The sequence below is a fragment of the Sesamum indicum genome, linkage group LG4 (assembly GCF_026168435.1).
Source record: "Sesamum indicum cultivar Baizhima isolate 11 linkage group LG4, ASM2616843v1, whole genome shotgun sequence".
Taxonomy (NCBI): domain Eukaryota; kingdom Viridiplantae; phylum Streptophyta; class Magnoliopsida; order Lamiales; family Pedaliaceae; genus Sesamum; species Sesamum indicum.
Window position 1 is genome coordinate 14,738,058 of NC_142660.1, and position 22,448 is coordinate 14,760,505.

General features: G+C 34.9%; 2 protein-coding genes across 3 annotated transcripts; both read left to right on the top strand.

Moving 5' to 3' along the window:
- The first annotated feature begins 1,663 nt into the window (after positions 1–1,663).
- CTEXP (kinase family with ARM repeat domain-containing protein) lies at positions 1,664–15,977 on the top strand. 2 transcript variants are annotated; one of them, XM_011078280.3, is made up of 21 exons: positions 1,664–2,071; positions 3,624–3,722; positions 4,792–4,943; positions 5,302–5,374; positions 5,564–5,686; positions 6,734–6,842; positions 7,509–7,588; positions 7,760–7,841; positions 9,544–9,683; positions 9,757–9,867; positions 9,971–10,087; positions 10,207–10,296; positions 11,302–11,355; positions 11,482–11,556; positions 11,688–11,763; positions 11,989–12,088; positions 12,665–12,734; positions 13,376–13,446; positions 14,556–14,665; positions 14,878–15,123; positions 15,384–15,977. In XM_011078280.3, exons 1-21 carry the CDS (start codon positions 1,946–1,948, stop codon positions 15,734–15,736), a joined length of 2,457 nt encoding a protein of 818 aa, XP_011076582.1. In that variant the 5' UTR covers positions 1,664–1,945; the 3' UTR covers positions 15,737–15,977. The 2 variants fall into 2 exon arrangements, with proteins under 2 accessions (XP_011076582.1, XP_011076581.1); XM_011078279.3 differs by having other exon boundaries at positions 1,667–2,071; positions 14,872–15,123.
- Positions 15,978–17,438: 1,461 nt separating this feature from the next.
- LOC105160792 (putative membrane protein YHL071W) lies at positions 17,439–22,251 on the top strand. Its single transcript, XM_088879781.1, has 5 exons — positions 17,439–17,986; positions 19,588–20,521; positions 20,925–21,020; positions 21,348–21,484; positions 21,880–22,251. The coding sequence occupies exons 1-5, from the start codon at positions 17,703–17,705 to the stop codon at positions 22,052–22,054; spliced, it is 1,626 nt and encodes a 541-aa protein (XP_088735907.1). The 5' UTR covers positions 17,439–17,702; the 3' UTR covers positions 22,055–22,251.
- Positions 22,252–22,448: the final 197 nt, after the last annotated feature.

Below are 22,448 nucleotides of genomic sequence, written 5' to 3' on the forward strand. Positions count from 1 at the left end.
TACGTTAGTTTGGTCTGAAAAAAATTGTTTCATGTACAATAAATATATAAGTCAATAGGGTAAATATAAATTTTCAATCAACTTTTTGGTTAATGTCAGCAAATTTCATGGATTTTACTCATGGGAGAAAGGCATGTAATTTTCAAATTATAGAATTTACGTGTAATTATATTAAACTTTTGAGAAAATCAGTGCAATTAATCCCTTTTTTATAATTAAAATATGGGTTTAGGTTAAATTCATTAGAACTATTATGATCAGAGAATCTAATCGACATAAATATTTCTTTCACCCAAAAAATTTGCGGAACACCCTTCACTATGTTTGGTTTGATGTTTTTGCATTTTTTGATATAAGATAAAACACATAATATTTATTTTTGTGTTTTTACACCTTATATATATAATACAAAAGAAACATGATTTGACAATAAACAGTGATTTTTGTCTCCAAAAAATACAATATTAAACATACAATATTTATATACAAAAAAGATATGATTTGACAATAAACAATATTTTTTGTCTGCCAAATCACAATATCAAACCTACACCACTTATTTTAAAATATTTTAAATTACCTCAAAATACAAATCCAAATATACCACTTGTCTCGTTCTTTAGGATTTTCTTTCGCTAGATATCTGCAAAGTTTCGCACATCGTATCTTGTGCCGTATGTTTATGCAATAAGTATTATAAACTTTGAAAATAATTGCTCATTTTTTGAATTTTTAATTAATTGTTTGTTATTTTATTTAGTTATTGATCTAATGTAATAATAGTTAAACATTACTTATATATATTTAACATTTGAAATTTACGAGCATTGAATATTAATAATTAAAATTTATAATTTATATAATTATAATAGACTCCTAAAAAGTAATTATAGGCATTGTTGCCCTAAATGGTACTAATTAAAACTTCATTACAAATATATCTTGTTTTTTCCAATCATAATTAATTCTTCTATTTTAATTCTAAGTTGGCACGTTTTGTTTGGCGGGTACGAAATATGATACTTGAAATATAATTGCAAAAAAAAATTAATTACTAGAAATCTCTCTATGCAAATGTTTGGATAAATAAGGTATTTAATAGGAAAATTAATCAAAATTCTGAAAATGTTTGGTGTGATGATATGACAAAAAAAATAAAACTTATATATATATATATATATATAGATAAGTTTACAAAAGTATATGTGATGAGATAATGTCCAAAAATCCATGATGTAAAGAATGATAATATCAAAGATGTATTTTTATTGGTAGATTTTCAAGGGAATGGAAAATAAATACCATCGTAATATCATTTTCGGTCATCACAATCATTAATATCTAACATTAAATGATAATTATAACAGTTATATACTAATAATTAATACTTACTATTATAAAAAAACGATATATTCTATTAAAGTAGAGTAATATTCTAATATTATCGAATTTTCTATGCTTATTCCCAATTGTTGGGATTATTTTTTTTCCTTAATTCAAAATTATTCTAATAAAATTAAAAAAATATGATGACGGAAAATTAAAAACCCAAAAAAATGGGATTCCGTGTCAAACAAACACGGCATCATGTTTTCCTTTTCCCATGAAATCATTTTACTGTTTTTGTTTTCCAATTTACTTAATTTCACCTATTTTTCTGCACCGCCGTCGATTATTGCCCATCACTACTGTTGGACCATCAGTCTGTAGTGGATCAACGGTTGCGCACGGTCGAGGAACAGGGAGATAAGATACATCTGCAAGCAGAGAATCAAGGATGGTGGATTCAATTACTCCATTTTAACGCATTTTAAAAAATCTATCCTGTGTTTCGCACTCTGTCACGACGGCGTACAGTACGCAAATCCCCTCTTCCAGCAGAGTAGATCGATCGACTTTCTCTCTCTCTCTCCCTCTCCTTGATCGGGCGGGGCTCTGAACGAAGATGCTGAAATTCTTGAAAGGAGTGGTTGGCGGATCGGGTACGGGCGTCAAGGATCTGCCGTATAACATCGGGGAGCCGTACGCTTCAGCATGGGGATCCTGGGTTCACTACCGTGGAACCTCCAAGGTTTCTGCCGCTATTCCATTTTATTCTGCCTACTTTGAGTTCTTTGTAGTTGCTGGATTTTTATTCATTTGATTGGATTTGTTTTCCGAATTTTCTCAAATTGGCGTTGTTAAGTTCTGGTATTGTAAGATCAATGTTGGTGGTGGGAAAGTAAACACTATGTTGGAGTGTTGTTTGTTTTTTGTTGTGCGGATATCGATTGGTGGAGGCAATGGAAGTCGAAGTGATGTAGAGAGAATGAAGTTTGTGATTTATTAGATTGGATTTTGGTTCGCAGAACACGAAGTTTGCGAATCTCAGGATGTCTATAGGGCATTAGATGCATATGTTTTCTGTTAATGAGATCAATTGTACTAAAAGCTCAAAGGATTTAGTGTCTCCAACTTTTAGCTTCCGTGTTGTCTCCTGGGGGGGAGGGGTGAGGAGATTCCTACAGTGGAATGCATTTTTGGTTTCAATAAGAACTGATGGAGCTCCGACTTATTTCTTGGTGATCAGGGCATTTCGTTTTTGGTATGATAGCTTTATTGCATTTTACTTTGCCTGTTTCAGTCTTTCGAGGTTTGTAGTCGAAAGTATTTGTAATTAGTGATAAAGTTGGATGAGCACCTTTAGCAGTATATGCTTGCAAGTAAAATCTGATCTTACTGTCCCACCTTTGATTTCCAAGAAAAGTAAACATCAAGAAGTTGTTGTATAGATGCACATATGATTAAATGTCCTACTTTCTCATTGGATATCCATTTTGTTTTGGGTTTTTGGCTGTAAACCCGTTTATTGGTATCATTGGTGCTATAACTTGTTTCAACTCTTTGTATTTACCAGTTAATTAATTTTGTTATTATTGATTGTTTTTCTTTTAGGATAATGAGAAAAGTATGTTCTTTAGGATATTCCAAACTCTTGTGTCTTTAGATGGCTTTTGACTAAGTGAATACAAAAATATCCATATTTCTGGTTTCCTTCAATCATGGTTGTTTATGGCCATTTTCATGCATTGCTTTATATTTATGTTGACGGGTCCTAGGAGTTGGCGAGTTCTGATGGCATAAGATGTCCATCATGAGAGGTGGAGCTCATGGCACATTTCCTCTTAAATGTGACTAGTCACTGAAACATGCTGCTCAGGTGCTTATTCTAGTAGGTCAACTCTATGGTAATGTTGCTATGAGAATTGATCAGAAACATGGACGAGTAATTTCAGGAATTTAAGTATGGTTAAGTGTCAAAAAGTTATTCAAACACCACTGGTCTACAACTTGAATGGTCCATGACTTATCTTGAGAAGACTATACACTTCTAACTTATTTTTTTTTTCACCATTTGTTTTTTAACTTCATTTGAATTAGAATTAATCTATGTTTGGATCCATTCCTAGAATATTTACAAAATGTGATAGCTTGCCGCCGTTCCTTCCGATCAATTTGTACGAGAGTTAATAGATAACTGAAATTAGTTAGGTAAACCTGCATGAATATCATGCTCTATTTCCTTCGACCATTGACATGTTCTCTAATTACTTTGTTGTCTTTTGTTTTCTTTTATTCAACAGGATGATGGAGCTCCTGTCTCAATATTTTCTCTTTCGGGGAGCAACGCAAATGATGGTCATTTAGTTGCTGGCCGTAACGGTGTCAAACGCCTTCGGACGGTGAGCTTCTGATCAGATGTGTATCAGTTGCAAGATAACAGTATCTTTTGTTCTTTCCCTTGCATCCTCAATTGACTACCTCCAATTCTAGTTTAAGTGCGAACCAGTTTCTTGAGCTCAATTTATTCAAGAATTCAACTTGCTTCTTGTTTTCCCTTTGCCCTATGATACCCATTGGTGCATGTTGATTAGCTTGTAAATGCCTCTCTGTTTATCTTCACTGACTTACATTGTGTAACACTGCGGCGCAACCTGAAAATGTCTGTGTTTGCGCAACTCCCTGGCTACATTGAGTGTCGGGAGCTTATAGTTCTGCAATATCTTTATCATTAATTATTGTCCTGATAATTGTTATTTTCTTGGAGTGGTTATTGATGTAATACATTCCTACATTGTATCTGACAGGTATCTTCTTCAGCATTTGCCTTTATGATCAGTATTCCATGCAAAATTTCAATCCTACAGTTTATTTTTCTAAATTCTGCCTGATGAAGTCTGTATTAAAATGTAAATGTGTTTTGCTAATTATAAATTCAGATTCAGAATGATGCCTTTGTTGCTGGAGGAATTTATTGTTTTTCTGGTTGAAGAATGATAAAATAAGAACTACAGCCTGACAGTATCTAATAGCTAATAGATTAAATGCAACCTCACACTTTAAGTGATAGAACGATGTAAGAGCTTATCTTGAAATGACAGGCAATTACAGTCCCCTAGTTGGTGGTTTACTTGCAATTTTTCTTAAAGTAATGGTTGTCGCTGTTATTGCATTGACCCAAGGTAAAAGGAATCTCAGAAAGAAGGAAGAAGTAATGCATCACATTGCTGATAAAGAAATATAACAGTGAAGTTCCTATAGACGCTTATGAAAGTTCACCATTAGCCTTTGATACTCCTGCAAAGAAGTTTATATGATTCCCCCTCCCAATAGGTCTTGATTTATTATGTTTTCCCTTCTTTATCTATATTTTGCAGTTCTTTGTCGTTTGGTGAATGGACATATGCATCTCGTTTCCTTAGGTGTTAATCTTATTTTCTAGAGTTCTGAAGGGTTTTCAACTTCTTTCAGGTCAGACATCCAAATATATTGTCATTTCTGCATAGTACTGAGGTAGAAACTTTGGATGGTTCTAGTGCGAAGGTTACCATCTACATGGTGACTGAGCCTGTTATGCCACTCTCTGAAAAGATCAAGGAATTGGGATTAGAAGGCAGCCAAAGGTGTAAACAGTATTGAATATTTCAATTATCTCTTCCTTACTGTTATTCTAGCTTGTACTGGCTCTTGACATGCCTTTTGTCTGCGGTTGTAAAATGTAAATCGTTTATGGTTGTCATGTTGTGATTACATAGGCTGAATTATGATTAGTAAATTGGATGACTTTTTATTGTTATCGTTCTGGACATGAATTCTAACAGTGGGTTTAATCACATTATTCTTTAGCCTTTGCCCAAAGAAGTCCACCTTATTCTGATTAGAAAAAGGAAAACAAATTAAACTCTCTGAATATTTCTGGATCTTGTCCTCCTGTTTGCTAGACCATGTAAATTCTATCTGTTTACTCTCTTCTTGCGTCAGGGATGAGTATTATGCATGGGGACTTCACCGGATAGCAAAAGCTGTGAGCTTCTTGAATAATGATTGTAAACTGGTATGCATATTATGTCTAATTAAAGGTAGTTCTCTATTTTTTAACATTCCGTTTGGAGGCAAGTTTATTTGAATTGGCTCTAAGCGGACTGTATATAGGCCCTATACAGGTGTGCGCTCCCACCCTTAATCATGTCACTGATTGTAAAACTATGAGTCAAAATTATGTCTTTTGTATTGGTTACTGCAGGTTCATGGTAATGTTTGTATGGCTAGTGTTGTTGTCACTCAAACTTTGGACTGGAAACTCCACGCATTTGATGTTTTGTCTGAGTTTGATGGGAATAATGAAGCTGCTACTGGACCAATGCTTGTAAGTTGTCAATTTTGGCACCTTCTTTTCCACAATTTTTCTCAGTGAATTATTGGAAATCTATATTTTGTGCTTCCTCGTGTCATGGGAATAAAATATGAAAATGATGGCTAGAGATGTTAAAGCGTTTCATAAAATGTGGTGAAAATGCCAAGTTGAAGCATTTATGTCCAGTTTGAATATTTAAAGATGGACATTTTTAAAGCTCATTTATGAAAATATAAAAAAGTAGTTCGAATCCCTCTCCACCATTTTCTACCCTATTTTCATATAGTGTCCTCCCCTCTTAAGAAACCACAACTCATTTTTCATAGTGCATTATTTGAAATGTTGCAAGTATCTATAAGCAAACATATTTTCACGAAATAACCATCACATCAACCTCTCGACATAACTAGCCAAGCTGCCTCCATTTTCACATATCCTGAACCAAGCACATTTGTTTTCTGGTAATCTTATGTTATATTGTTTTTCAATATTCCCTCGGGCCTCGGGTTTATCACCGAAAATAAAGTATTACAGACTAGTTTATTGCATAGACAGACCTGTAGAGTACAAGTGGATCTGACATTTCATCTCGAGTCATATCTTTGATTTACTTATTGAGCTTCTTTTTTCCTCTTAAATGGAAACTTGTCAAAATAGTATATTGACTTTTCAAACTGGGTATTGATTTTAGAATGTTTTCAGGAAATAATTAGCAAATAAGCAAAACTCGTGCATTTTTTGTTTAAAACATACGAGACTGCTTTTGAGTAATATCTCCAAAATGCATTTTCAAATAATAAAAATGCAAAGAATAGAGCTTTGCCTTTTCAACTTGTAGATTTTCCATCTTTGCAGAATATTATTTATTGTAGATATAGTTGTTATCTCAAAAAGATTTGATCATTAATTTGTAATACCTTATAATCTGGTTTGCTTTTTGCTGATTCACTGTATATTTTATTTGAAAATAGATGCTCAATTTTGTGCTGCTTTTTACGGACTAGCTTGTTGGATGGTCTAGTGGTTAAATTTTATTTGTTTTCCATTATTCTGACACAGCAATATGAATGGCTTATTGGTTCACAATACAAACCAATGGAGTTGTCAAAATCCGACTGGGCTGCTATCAGAAACTCTCCACCTTGGGCTATAGATTCTTGGGGCCTGGGTAAGTGTAACACTTCAATAGGGAGTGGGGTTGTTAAATAAATTATTTGATGAATGGATTTAAATTGATCACTATAGTCATTATGTAATAAGTGGGAGGCTGAAAATTCTCGAGTGGCTGCAAGACCTGATTTTTGACTAATATGATTAAAATATTTACAACACGTCTGAGATTGCTTTGAGTATTGATTAATATGATTTAAATATTTGTTGAAATGGGATAATTCTTTTTCTGGCAAAAGCTTGATATGCTTGGTATTATCTGTAAAAGAACTCAAGCAATTGAAGACGGCATTTGAATCCTTCAAAACTCTGAATTTGTGTTAAGCAAACATAATCTATTCTTTTGCATATGATGTTAGTGTGGGAAACTAGGATAATGTCTGGACCAAGTTCTGAATGGACCAAAGGCTCTTCAGATAATGTTCTTCCAGTTGGCAAAAGTCAGCCATCGATTATGCTTCTCTTCACTAAGGAAGCTGTTTCTCTTTCTTTCTACATCCCTTTCTTTGTTTTTCAGATTTTTCTTTTGCCTGTGCACCCAACTTTTCTTTCTTCTCATTTCCTTTTTTTGCCTTAAAAACCTTTACATCTTTGACCCCAGTTCTAGTTCTATTTTAATTTTTCAAAATGTTCTACTCATAGTCTTTTATGTGGCAATTGTTAGGCTGCCTAATTTATGAACTCTTTTCTGGCATGAAGTTGAGTAGAACAGAGGAGTTGCGCAATACTGCTAGCATACCAAAGGTGAGACTGTTTTTTTACCTTTCCTTTTAGTTCCTGCTTGGGAATTTATCTCAGCTACAGGATATATGTATATAATGCAGCTTGATTCTTTTCATTTAGTAGTTGCTTCAACTTCCACTTGGTTTGGTAAGTTCATTTTAATTTAAAATTGGTCTATTTTCCTGTTTGCAGTCTCTACTTCAAGATTATCAGCGTCTCTTGAGTTCTACGCCTTCTCGCAGGTTGAATTCAACAAAGCTTCTGGATAATAGTGGTGGGTTCTTTTTCTTTGATTTCTTATATAGGGGATTGAAATATCCAATGGTACCTACTACATATTCCTTTTGCGTCTAACTGTACAGTCTACACCCGGTAACATTATGTTTTAATAGGGTAAAGACAATCATCTTAGTTTTTTCATTCTCTCATGTTTTAGGCACGGGATATTATTAATTCTGCTTGAACTCAATCAATTATTATATGACTAGATATTTTACTCTTCCCTCGTATTTACCATCTCGAGGCCCCCCAGTGCTTCTGTTGCTCTTAAATCTTTGCTCTTCTCGTGATCAGCTTTTGGTGCATTTCCAGGAATTTTTTTTATTGAATTAAGACTTATAAGTTTAGTTTGTATGACTTCTTATTTTGATCCCCCATTTATTGTATATGTGAAATGGATGGGCTGTTAAAACGTTGAAACAAAAATAGTGCAGTTTCACTCCCCTTAAATTTTCTTTTGCTTTGTTTAATTTTGGATTTACTTGTCAAATATGTGCAGCTTAACTCAATTATTACACAGCCAATAACTGATACATAACCATTCTTCCCTTTCCTGTTTCTGTGAAAATCTGTGGCACAAGTTGATTTATAAGTATGAGGCCTTTGTTACTTTGAATTCACTTTGACGCCTGAATCTTGATATCATTGGATTTTTCCAATTGCCCATTCTTTCATTTCCCTTCCTTCCCAGCCCTCACAAAAAGGAAAATTCACAATATCAGCCTCTTCGCGCATGGTGATTAAATGAACTGCTGTACAACAATAAATGCATTCAGAGTGTTGTGGTTTGTGCTTGGAATATAGCCTTTTTCCTTTTGTGTGTTGGGGGGTGGGGGAGGGGGCAAGAACTCAAGTCTACCATATACGATTAGAAAAAAGCTAAAGTCGGTGCTCATACTTCTCGTGACAGCTGTTTGTCTGATTAGAAAATACTTGCTGCTTTATTTTATTCAAAGACCAATATTACCTTCATTTTTCTTTTAGGCTAGTAGGTAAAGGTTTCCAGTGAACAAAACCCCAAAAATCCAACTGCTTTTTTTCCACAAAAAGTAATAATTAATCGCAAACAAAATCGAGAGCAGAAGGGATTTTCAATTAGGCACCAAATTGTCTTGCACTTTAGTTTGGGATGGGTGCTTGGGAAAGTAAGATGGCTTCAATTCGATATAGACAACTCTGAGTGGTATTATCATTTGATTTTGCTAGTTTAGTAACTCAATGGCCTGTACGTCCTGTTATCTGAACGTTAATTAAGTTCCTCCCCCATACACAAAATTTGGCTTTAGCATATTCTTAATCCTGTGTGTATGGCATAGCACATTTAGTTTATAACTCAAACTTTTCCTTTGTATATCTTCGCGGCGTGAATACTTGCATAGAGACTTCCACTTTTGTTTTCATCCTCTTTGTTGGTTATTGCTCGACTTTTCAATCAAGCTGAATAGTGCATCAAGCTGAATATTGCCTGGATAGATCAAGTACTGGGCATAGCATTACAATTCTTTTCTTTTGCGGGCTTTTTTTTCTTTTTTATCTTTTATTCGTGGAGCCTAATTGCTTTACATTCTTCATCTTATTCAACTTTTCACCCAGCAAATAGAAATTAGTGATTCATGACTTAACCTTAAATGGCTACTGAACGAATGTGTAGGATTTCTCTTTTAATGAGCTAAAATTTGTTTTTGATGCATTGGCAGAATATTTTCAAAATAAGTTGGTCGAGACCATACATTTTATGGAAATTCTTAATTTGAAGGACAGTGTGGAAAAGGATACCTTTTTCCGTAAGCTTCCAAATCTGGCCGACCAGCTTCCTCGCGAGATAGTGGTGAAGAAGGTATTTATGATGTCCAATGCTTTGAGATTTAATCTTATGCTAGTTGCTTCACTACAATATTGGTTTTGTACAGCTGCTTCCATTACTAGCATCCGCGTTAGAATTTGGTTCAGCTACTGCACCTGCTTTGACTGCATTGTTGAAAATGGGATCTTGGCTTTCAACAGAAGAATATGGTCTTAAGGTTACTGTTCTCTAAATCTATATGGCAAGCTTTTGTTTGTTTGAGCTTTACTATTGATGAATGGGACATGAATGATTTGTTGTTATTAATTGTTCTTCTGCAGGTCTTACCAACAATTGTCAAACTTTTTGCATCAAATGATCGTGCAATTCGTGTTGGTCTTCTGCAGCATATTGATCAGTACGGCGAGTCATTGTCCTCACAAACTGTTGATGAACAAGTATGATATCATATTATCATTTCATATTTATAGTTCCATTCCTTTGTAGTTGATGTGCAAACTTCCAACATGCTCTTTAGTATTTGCGGAGCTGAGGAAATTTTGCTGTTCTATAACAGGTCTACCCTCATGTTGCTAATGGCTTCTCCGACACATCTGCTTTTCTACGTGAACTGACTCTGAAATCTATGCTTGTCCTGGCTCCTAAGGTAAGTGCAACTTCTGAAGGGCATGTCTGCTTGAATTAGATTTAGATGTTTTTAAAGTGCATGATTAGCAATAGATAACTAAATTACACATGTACTGCCCCGCCACTTGCAGGTACTGTTACTTAAAATAATAGAACTTGCACCAGTATGTAATGCTTATTTCGCATCATAAAATGTTCATTTTAATGACTTGTGGAATCTGCTACTCCACATTCCTCATTTTCACTAACAGACGCCAGTGCCCATTGGCTTATTTACTTTTTATTACAAAAAAAGTTGTAATAAAAAAATTATTTTTTTTAAAATGTATTTCGTGAATTTTTTTTTTAAAAAAAACTGCCCGATCCACTACTCAATTTTTTTTTAAAGAAAAAAATAAAAAATTTTCTAGTCCTTGACAAAGGCTGACATCCATCCTTAATAAGAATAATATATATAATATTTAACAAAAAAAAAGAAAAAGTTAAGGTGACGCTCATCAGTTCACAAGTCAAGGCTGGCGCTCAGCCTTTGTCACAGCACATCCACGACTCGACAGTTAAATTTGTTCTTTCTCAAGTCATGGATATTGTCCATGACTTGTAATAAAAATGTTATGCGTTTTAAAAAAAAAATAATATTTTTATTACAATTTCTTTTTGTAATAAAAAGTAAATAACCAAGTGTCCATTCGTTTGACATACTTTGTGTGTGCTTCATTGTTACGGGATGTCAATTGAAAATGATATGGTAGATAAAATACTATAAGGTTTATAGCAATTTGAAGTTATGAGCACTAGAATTTGGCTCTTTTGGCGATGACCAGCACCTTTGAATTTGATTTTGCCTTTTTGGTGAACATTGTTGATATTACATGATATAAGATAAATAAATGGCGAGTCAAATCATGCAGTGATTAGGATGTGCAGCCTGATAATTGAGCTAGCACTATTTGCGTTAGTTCTTCATCTTTCTTTCCACTTATTAGTTTATTTAGTTGTTTTTTCTTTTAATATCTTGTCACAGCTCTCTCAGCGCACAATATCAGGATCATTGTTAAAGTTTCTTTCCAAGCTGCAGGTATGCGTTTTATATGCTTTTTCGCAAGCAGGGTGTTACTTGAATGTGCTGCTTTTGCCAACTTTACTTCTATGCCCTTTATAGTTTAGGCAGGACTGGCGTTATCTACTTCTATATGTGATGCAGGTTGATGAAGAACCAGCAATTCGCACAAATACTACCATATTGCTCGGAAATATTGCCAGTTACCTCAGTGAAGGGGTCTGTACCCATTTGTCCTTCTTAATTATCCTTTTTTTGACCTTTAAGAATTTATAACTCACTTTATGTCTATTTGTACTGAGAGAAATATCCTGTGAGAATATTAACCACACGAATTTACTGCAATGCAGACAAGGAAAAGAGTTCTGATAAATGCTTTCACAGTTCGAGCTTTGCGTGATACATTTTCTCCTGCCCGAGGAGCAGGTAAAAGGTTTACTAGTTTTCTTGACCTCATATTAGGAAGACTTTTAAGATGCCTTTGAGTTGGTAACTTCCTGGATACTTACTTACCTTGTTGGCTGAGACAATTTCCTATTTGAACAACTTTTCTCCTCCAAGATCTTAAAAAATATGCTGTCCTTCTCTTCCCAAAAGCTTCCTCTACCTTGCTCTTCCCTTCTTCCAATAATGTTACTCCTTTCATGTCAGGTATTATGGCTTTATGTGCCACCAGTTCTTATTATGATGCCTCTGAGATTGCGACTCGAATTTTGCCAAATATTGTTGTCCTGACAATTGATCTTGACAGGTATCATTTTCTTCTTATTGGTTGATTTATTATGATTCACCTTTCATTTATATCGCTCACCCTTTTCCTAAGTTTACTGCTGAGGTTCATGCTTCCTGTTATTAAGGATTTTCTTTGAATTGTACTCTCTGGAAGTTCCATACTGATAGTCAACTGATACTTGGTTAGTGGAACTGACATGCTATTGTAAGATTACCTCAATAAATTTATGAGGTTGACCTCCATTACCAGAGGTACTACCAGTCACTTTTAGAAGTGTCAACATGACGTAATGTTATAAAACAGATATTGCACTTGGCGTTCTGTAAGGATTTAACTGTTTCCTCTCAATGAGACCTACTGTTGGTTAATGCAACATAATGCCAGTATAATGTCTTTCTACCTCCCATGATTTGTCTTTATTCTATCTCTGGAAAAATCAAACATAATCCAGATTTAGTGGGTGATTTTACAGTACCGGAATTTTTGCTGCAAATTTGCTTATATATTATGTGCACTTTATTACTTATTGCCATTTCTCCCCGAACTTGTGTAAGTTTAGTTTACCGTAATATTCTCACTCTCTGTTTTGCACAGTGACGTTCGGTCAAAGGCGTTTGAAGCTGTTGAACAATTTTTGCAATTAGTGAAACAATACCATGAGAAGGTGTGTAAAATAATCTTGTTGGTCCCCTTCCTGCATGTTTGTTAATGTTTGGAATTATAATAGCATATAAAGTTTCACATTAAATTTCTTAAGATATTTTGGCTGATTTTTATGCTAAACCAAGTCTCATCTTGTTGGAACCATGGTGCATGCTGTTCCCAAAATGTTAAAAAGTGTATTCTTTTAGATGTCTGATGTCAACCTCTTTAATTCTTGTGTGATATAATTTTCCTTTTGGCATTTGAATTTTATCTTAGGACCCATCAAAATAAATATTGTCTGTGGAAAACATAGAACTCCTATTTGGAAAGTGCTGGTCTTACAATAGATCTTTATAGTACTCACATTTGTCAGAACTGTATTATTTATTTAGCCCATACCTTTGATGAAGTGATATCTGGAAAGGCCTTCATGCATGTTGATATTAGTATTGTTTGCATATATTTGCTGGTTGGTTCATTGGTGTCACTCAGTTTTTAATGTTGTTTGAGAATATGATCACTATGCTTGGTATTGTATTTGTCATATTGAGTTCTCACAATGACGTTTGCTGATTGCGTTTAGTTTAATGGCTATCTCTTTCCCCTTTCTCTTTCATTCTATATCTTTATGAGGATTGATGGTTCTTGTGGTTGTTTTAGGCAATCACTGGAGATACCACGGGTGCGGCTACAGGGATTTCATCTATACCTGGAAATGCAAGTTTACTTGGGTATGCCGACTTTAAAACTTTTTCTTCTAGTACTTCTATGAATCTAGAGCGTAAATATCTTACCTATCCCACCCGGATCCGCTTTGTGTAAGCAAGTGTTAGAAGGTTCCACAATCTCTTATTGAAACTTCTCTTTTACCCCTTGTTTTCTCCTAAAAGTGGAGGGAGACCTTTGCAAGATGCGCAGCGATGATTGGAAAAGCCAAGTATTAGAAAATTCAAATAAATGGTATTAATGAAATAAACATTCAGAGTTCTAGCAAAAATTAAAATAAAGAAAATAAATTCTGACTACATGATAATTACATCCTTAGCATCAGTATGAATGATAAAAGGATAGAATTAATCTGTTAAAGATGACAAGGTCAAGTTATTAATGTGACTGTGCAGCCATGGGATGCTGTTCAATAAATTTCAATAAAAATTCCTACCATATTCTTTGTCTTTAGAGAAAGAAAGAAACAAAGGCTAATTAATTGGTGGTAGCCATGTGCCATGATGTGGTGAAGACGCCTTGCTATTGTTCTACAAATACAATGGGTCTTTCTGTTCTGCAACAAAAAGAGTTTCCTTATACAAGTTCTCTGCGTCTTTGGTTGACAACACATCTACCCAGAGTTCATTTTTGCATACTATTACGCCAAATGGGATGCAAACTGTACACTGCTACATTCTGCACTGAGAAATACATGCACCGATATATCAACTCCTCTGGGATATAGGTGAAGATGAATTTAAAGATCAAGTAAAGCATAAAAAATACCCTTGAAATTCTGTAATATCACAATTTTAAAGTTAAGATTTTACAGTGTTCTGGTTCCAAATGTTCGAGTTGAATTTGACTGAGTGGTTCACTTTTTAATGTAAACTATATTCATTACCTGAGAAAAGTTTTTCAGTCTCGATGCTTGAGTTGTAGGTTTCGTTCATTTAATTACGGGCAAGGGCAACATGGTCTGCCAGCTTCACTATGTTGCAAGTTGAGATTGTTTCTACTTTGCTTGTTCCTTGCATTAACTTGCAACTGTACCCCTTACGTCACATATTAGGCACTATTTTTTTTATCAAGGAATCTCTGCCTTACTTTCAATATCATTATCATGATGCAGATGGGCAATGAGCTCTTTGACCATGAAAGGCAAACCTTCTGAACAGAATACCCTCACTTCATCAAGCACAAGTGCCCCGATTGCATCTTCAATCTCCAATACCAGCTCTGGTGCACATTCCCTCCACTCTCTCTCTATGTGTGCTGAGATGCATGTACTATAATGTAGATTTATGTCTTTCCTTCTAAAAGTTTATACTCAGATAGAACTCCTATACTTAAGAATATTGAATTTCCTTTAGAGATTCTTTAATGAATTCTGATTGTGCACTAGTATATGCATTGATCAGCACTGATATTGGCATCTATTGTTGCAGTAACAGATGATGTAAATTTGACGCCAGTCCGTGTAAGTTCCAGGTCTGATTTAACTGATTTAGCTGATCACCCTCCATCCCCTACGTCAACTGATGGATGGGGAGAACTTGAGAATGGCATTCATGGGGAGCATGATGGGGACAAAGATGGTTGGGATGACATTGAACCACTCGAGGAGGCAAAACCATCTGCAGCTCTTGCAAATATCCAAGCTGCCCAAAAGCGGCCTGTCTCTGTGCCAAAAACACAAGGTAATTCATCATACTCCACAGGTTAAAGTTCGGCATCTTATGTATGCAATCTTCAGATCGCATTCAACATATGCAGCACATGAAAATTGTTAATCATACTAGTAATGCCATTTAAAGAACATTACTAAATGGAATTATTTAAGAAACTAGAAAATTTGACTCTAGCAACTCCCCTTCCTCCCTATTCCAAGTCTTTCTTGCATCAAATTTTTTGACAGCAAGTGGAATCTCATCTGATACGAAGTGTATATTTTGTTCAGTTTCAAATTCAAGACCAAAGAGCTCATTAAAGACGAGTAAAGATGATGACAGTGACTTGTGGGGTGCTCCAGCAGATCCTGCTCCTAGATCCACATCGAAACCTTCAACTGCAAAAGCCAGCAGAGCAGTCGATGAGGACGATCCTTGGGGAGCAATTGCTGCCCCAGTTCCCAAATCGTCGTCCAAGTCAATGAACCTGAAATCATCGGCAGATGATGATCTTTGGGCTTCCATTGCAGCTCCTCCACCCACAACAGGGCCCAAGCCTTTATCAGGACGAGGCCGAGTGACGAAAGCTGCTGCCCCAAAATTGGGTGCTCAAAGGATAAACAGAACATCATCAGGGATGTAAGTTAAAGTTAGGTAAAAGACATGAAACAGAATTTTAGGGAACTTGTGTAAATTTTGTCCCTCATTTGGTGATTTCTTCTGAGGTAGTAATATACTTTTTTGTCTCTAGATGATTTGTGTTGTATTAACTACAGAACCCATATATACAATCTGTAATTGAGTCCATTTTTCAACCAAAAACTACTCTGTAAAAACTAGTCATTCTTTATACTCTGGAGTAAATGATTTTTTGTTATCAACAACTACTTTTAATTTAGGAGTGCCCGTTCTTGATCTTTTTGAAGTGAATGAGAAGTGACTACATGAACTAAATATTTGGTTTAATTGCACTTGTGCATGTATGCGGTTTAAAGAATAACAATTCTTAAATGTCAATTTTCATTACTATAGCCAGATTAAATTTAGTGTACACTGTACATTCTGAAGCCCTTTTAAGAAAAATATCATATATATGTGTTATGTTGTGCATAAAGGTTAATTCTCATTGCAGAAGACACTGAAGAAAGTAATATGCCAGCATCCCACTTATGGATTACAAGTAATTTCATTATATTTTTTCATCATTGAATATCAATCACGTATTGATTTGACACTATAATTACCTTTTACCACCAATCAGATATAGGCTGGAGTTGAAAGATTATATGAATTTTTTATATATAGAAAAATATGATTTTATATATTTTTGGGTAAATTATTGACATTTCATGAGGTTACGTCCAAATATATAAATATTTTATATATTTTTTTTAACAAAATTATAGCTACACCTTTAAAGAGTGTTATTAAAATATGTTTTAGAAGGTGTTTGTATAAATTGGATTTTTGTACAAGAGTTGTAGTTTTAATTATACTTTAATTTCTCAAATGATTTCTTGTAATTATGATACATTTGGTGGCAGGATTGTATATTTGGATGCAGGACAATTAATGCTCACCAACTAATTTGAACGCTTGACTTAAATGGTTTTATATATGTTGTAAATGTAAAAGCAACTTTTCATCATCTGAAAGGCCATAAATGTCACATAAGTGAGATCTTCTCATCAAAATTAATAAAATAAAATCTACACATCTTCATTTTAGAAAATTCTAAAATTTATATGTTATGATAATTGGTGATTTTATTTTATCTTTTTTTGCTTTTACTACTAATTTGGGAATATCTCGAAATTGGTTTTGAAAAGCTTCCTTTGATTCTATTCTTAAAATGCATACTTACAAATACTAAAATTTATAACTATTCCGTGATTTTTTATGAGGTTATGTAATATTTGATGAAATTTATATTAATTCTATTCTTACTTTACTTTTTTTTTCAATTTAACAAAAATAAAAAAATTGAACGGGTAGAAAAATTAAATTTTTTTTTAAAAACCTTTTGCAGTTAGTCATAAAAAAAATTCAATTTTTTTTTAAAAAAATAAATTTATAATTTATAGTCCATGAGAACATTATAGCCAATTTATTACAAAATTAGAATACAAATCTTAAAATTATTGATTGAGCTAGTTCTTCGATGATTATTACAATAAAGAATATTAATAATTTTTTAAATAATGAGATGTATTTATTATTTTGTCAAATTTTAAAAATTATCCTAATTTTTATTAAGCCGAATGTTTAAAAAACATAATTAGTATTAATTGAAAAAAATAATAGTATAATTGGATCATAATTCACATACAAATATTTCTAGAACGAGCAAGAATTTCCGGAAAAAGAAAAGCAAAAGCACCATCACTGATTTACCTCTCTCTAAGTGCGAGTAGCTACAGAAACTCAAGAGATCTTCTTCTTCTTCCTCCATCCTCCTCCCTCCACCACCCCAACATTTCTTTTTCCTTGTTTTTGCGTATTTTCCTGTTTAATACTGACACCCTTACAGGCGTTTGATAATTTTTTCTTTGTAATGTGGTCACATATATAAAACAAAGGGAGTTGGGGAAAGAAAAGAGAGAAGGGAAATGCTGTTTGGAATTGGGAGAGGTGTTGAGTGTGATCTGTTGTTGATGAAGGGAAAGAGAGTAACAGTACTTGTTGGGTTTTTGATGCTATTGTTTGCAGTGGGAAAGAATGGGGTGAGAGCGTCGATCCATGAGTACAACAATGAAGCTTTCATTCCGCGCTTCAATTCTTTCTTCTTTCATGGCGGCAGCGAAGGGCTGTATGCTTCCAAGAATCGTGACACCCCGGGAGCCACTCACGACGATGATAACAGTAAACCCCTAACTGGCAAATCCTTCATCAGGTAACGAGATTGCTTGGGTCTATTGAAATTAAGTTAATTTTTTGTGTTTTATTCTGTTGGTTTTGCAAATATTTGAGTGCTACATTTTCTAAAGATACCACCATTTTTAAGATTTTTTGTTTCTGTTGATATTTTTGTGGGTAAGGTGGTCGTGAACTCGTGATGGGTTTTTGTCATTTGGTTTGTTACTTTGGGAGATAATTTAACATGGGTTCTGTTTGTAGTGTGTGCTTGATTTTGTTGTGGTATATGCGGACTCCATGTATTCATTTCTCGTTTTAGGTTGGTATTGAGAAGCCTGTTTGCATGTCTTCATCGTCCGGTCCAAATGAATGCTTTTAAAACTCTTAAGTAGAAAAGTTTTACTCTAAATTAGGAGCTTTGAGATTTTGGTATGTCAAAAGATTTGAAATTGAGGCTTTCCGGTGGAATTAGTGGTATTTGATAGAACTATAAGTGCGATAGTGTGTGAAGGCAGAGGGAGGATACTGCAAGAGAATATGCATTATGAGCACTAGAATATGCAGTATAAAACAGTAATGAGACTGCAATTTGCACTGCTTTGATTCTTCTGTTGCAATTTTGGCTGCGGAAAGGACTCTAGTCACTTACATCTTTGATGCCTCACTTGAGAGATTTTGGACCTTAACTTAGGCTATAAAGCAGTAAATTGCTTTTACTAAAGTGAGATGCATGCTTCAACTTTTCCATGAACTTATATTACGTCATCACTCTTTACTTTGCTCTTTTATGCTCTGCGGCGGTGATGAGTTGCGTTGATATGTATCAGTCCTTTAGATTGAATTAGATATATCAGACCAAAGCATTAGGACAATATGGACGTACCCTTGAGGTCAGATTTGTACTTAAATTGTTGATTGGAATATCTATTAAAATTGGCTCAAACAAAAGGAGAAGATAACATCAGATTGTGGTTTCCATACTGGCCAGATTTTTACTTAAATGTTGATTAAAATATCTATTGAGGTCCAACTTGATTTTATGGAAAAAGGAACTTAACTCCACGTGGAGGTTCCACACTGGTCACTTGTCCTTCAGTTGCTGCTATTAGTAAGTTACATATATTTCGACTACATTGTATCGAATCAATACATTAACATCACATAGAGGTTCTTTTACTTGTTTAGATTTGTATCCATTGTTATGTTTAAAGAATTTTCTTTGCTGGAATTGAAATGATATTGTTTTAATATGTAAAGTTTTAGTTGATTGTCTTTCATTATTGCTATTGGGGAAAACTAACATTAAAAGATTTAGATGGATGAGGTTATTTTTATGAGTTCTAAATGTCATGAGAAATCAAAATTTGACAGTAAAGCAGCTTAATTGTCTTACAAGCATCCATGAGAATGTGTATTAAGTTCTTTGCTAAGCTGGGGTCTTTCAAATAGTGGGTTATGGTACTATGGTGACATCAGGCATAATAATTGTGGTTAGCACTTATTTGCCTATTGTGTGTTGGGGGGCCCTGTATTGTTTTTATGGATCTCCTCTATGACCCTGGGCATGAAAACCAGATTTATTCATTAAATCTTCTGATATCCAAAAAATGAAACTATTTCTTTCCATGTTTGTTTTAGGTTTGAGTCTATTACGTTCAAGAGACCAAAGGAGGTAGCCGAAAAGCAGAACGAGATGCAGCAGAATACTGGAGTGGTAGAGGCTATAATATTTGAGGTCAAAGACAGCAATAAGATAGGGAGAGCTTATATGAATTCCAATGCGATATGTTGTGATCCTGCTCTTGCAAAGGATGGGCTCTGCAAGGTTGGTGAGGTTATCATTCGCCAAGATCCTGACAACCCTGGGTGGCCGAGAAGGCTACATGCTTCATTTGAGGGAAAGAGCGAAGAGGCTAATATGGTGCTTCACACTGTTGAGATAAACAAAACTGGAATGTATTATCTGTACTTTGTATTTTGTGACCCAGAACTGAAAGGCACATTAATTAGTGGAAGAACAGTGTGGAGAAATCCGGAAGGTTATCTACCAGGGAAGATGGCGCCACTAATGACATTTTATGGCCTCATGTCTCTAGCATATCTTGCTCTTGGTCTCTTATGGTTTCTGCGGTTTGTACAGCACTGGAAAGATATAATACAACTGCATTACCAAATCACAGCGGTGATTGGTCTGGGAATGTTTGAAATGGCTCTCTGGTACTTCGAGTATTCAAACTTCAATGCTACTGGGAGCAGACCAATTGGAATTACGCTTTGGGCGGTTACCTTCACTGCTATAAAGAAAACAGTCTCTCGTCTTCTTCTCCTTGTGGTTTCGATGGGTTATGGTGTTATGAGGCCGACCCTGGGAGGCATAACCTCAAAAGTGATTCTTCTTGGTGTGGTATATTTCATGGCATCAGAAGCCCTGGAGCTTGTTGAGCATTTAGGAAATATCAATGACTTTTCAGGAAAAGCCAGGCTCTTTTTGGTGCTACCAGTGGCACTTTTGGATGCCAGCTTTATTGTTTGGATCTTTTCATCGTTGTCTAAAACTTTGGAGAAGCTTCAGGTAATTTCACCCTTTTTCTTGTTTCCATGAGATCTTTTTGGTTTCATTTGTTTGTTTATGACATGCTCATACACGATACACACATGAGAAGAGAGGAAAAATGCAGTTACTGTTGCTTTAATAAAGTTCATCTAGTTAAGGGAAGGGTTGCACATTATACTTCTCCATAAGATTGACAGAAAAACCTTACAGATTAGATACATAATGTATGTTATGCAAGTCGGTTGTAATATGATTTGAATCTCCTTGATGATTTTTCCAGTTTGCCCTGAAGTGCACGCAGTGTATACGAGTTTTATTGTAATGAATATAATGAAATAAGTAGAAGAATCCCTTGCTTTTGCTTCTCAAAATTGTTACTAGATGTATGCTGTTAACTTTTTACTTCTCGGTTTGGGTTTAGATTCGGAGAAGCATGGCCAAACTTGAGCTCTACCGAAAGTTTACCAACGCCCTTGCAGTATCAGTTCTGCTTTCAGTTGCTTGGATCGGTTATGAGGTAATTTCTGAGTTTCTTTTTCAGATCTCCCTCCCTTATATATATGTCCTTCAACATGTATTATATATTCATTGTCTCTAACTTACGAATTAGAAGCACTGTTACTCCACAGTCTTTCTCGTCTCTTAAAACAGCAACGCTTGGAATGTTTTCACAACAAAGTGCTCTAAACTTGCCCATTTTCCATAGACTACAGCCCCAACGAATTAATAAGCTCTACCTACCATCTAACTCAGATGAAAACAATAGAAGAATTAAGAAACTCTGTTTATTTGATTCTATACCATAGTTGCATGAACTTTTGACGGCTTCACTTTGCTTGTTCAGTTATATTTTAATGCCAGTGACCCCCTAAGCGAATTGTGGCGAAGAGCATGGGTCATACCAGCTTTCTGGACTTTGCTTGCCTTCGTGTTATTGGTGGTTATATGCATCCTCTTGGCTCCTTCGGATAACCCAACTAGGTAACTCCCGTAATTTTCTGGTTTTCCTTAATGGCAATAGTTCACTGATTGTTCGAACCATAACTTTTTCCCTAATCATACTGGTTGCGTTGACAAGTCAACTTGATTATTTCTCCAGTGCAGTAGTGAACAATTCCTCTAATCCATTAAAGATTACTTGAACAGTATTTCAGAACTTAACATATATTACATGTTGATTTTATGATGGCGTATGGGCATGAACATAATGGGAATAAACTCATAGCCTGCAGAGCCTGATGAATTTATTCTCTCTCGATTCTTTTAGTAGATTCCTTTGTGGACTATTACAATAATAGGTGAACTTATGACATTTATTAAACAGATTAAATGCTTGTGAAAAATTGGCATAATTCTTGCCTGACACTTAATTGCAGGTATGCCTATGAGACTGGTGAAGATGATGAAGAGGGTATATCCCTGACTGGGGCAGGAGTGATAGTGGCTGGAGACTTGGCGTCCAAAATAGAAAGGAAAGAACGGAAGGCAGCGATTGCATCAGATCATGTGTTTGGGGTAGGAGAGGATCTTGAGGAGGATAAAAGAGAATGATACCCTCATCTTGTATTCTCAGTTTAAATGCAACTTGTGATGTGCATTTTAGTGCATATAAACAAGTCTTACCCAATCATCCTAACTTCTCGTTTCCCCCTGTAAAAAAACGAACTAACGGGAATTATAGAATCTAGTAATAAACTTGGAAGCAGAGATTAACTGGCTTCTTAGTGACCCTACTGCTGTTTTTATCAGATCATGACTTTTCCTCCCCGCCCCTTTCTTTTTCCTTCTTGTTCCTAAACTTGCAAAAATGGTTCTTTTTGGTTTAATCGACATAAAAGAGCTAGTTTCACAAAGGTATACGTTGCAGCTTGTCTTCTAACTTTAGGGATGTAACTTCCCAAAAATGAAAGAACACTGATAACTGCGCTCCTCGTGTAAAACAGGC

Bases quoted from the DNA above. Each gene is read 5' to 3' on its own strand.
- LOC105160792 (XM_088879781.1), top strand. From the start codon at position 17,703: ATGCTGTTTGGAATTGGGAGAGGTGTTGAGTGTGATCTGTTGTTGATG. The intron at 17,987-19,587 runs GTAACGAGATTG...TGTTTGTTTTAG, and splicing joins ACTGGCAAATCCTTCATCAG to GTTTGAGTCTATTACGTTCA. The intron at 20,522-20,924 runs GTAATTTCACCC...GTTTGGGTTTAG, and splicing joins AAACTTTGGAGAAGCTTCAG to ATTCGGAGAAGCATGGCCAA.
- CTEXP (XM_011078279.3), top strand. From the start codon at position 1,946: ATGCTGAAATTCTTGAAAGGAGTGGTTGGCGGATCGGGTACGGGCGTC. The intron at 11,557-11,687 runs GTCTGTACCCAT...ACTGCAATGCAG, and splicing joins CCAGTTACCTCAGTGAAGGG to ACAAGGAAAAGAGTTCTGAT. The intron at 13,447-14,555 runs GTATGCCGACTT...ATCATGATGCAG, and splicing joins GGAAATGCAAGTTTACTTGG to ATGGGCAATGAGCTCTTTGA.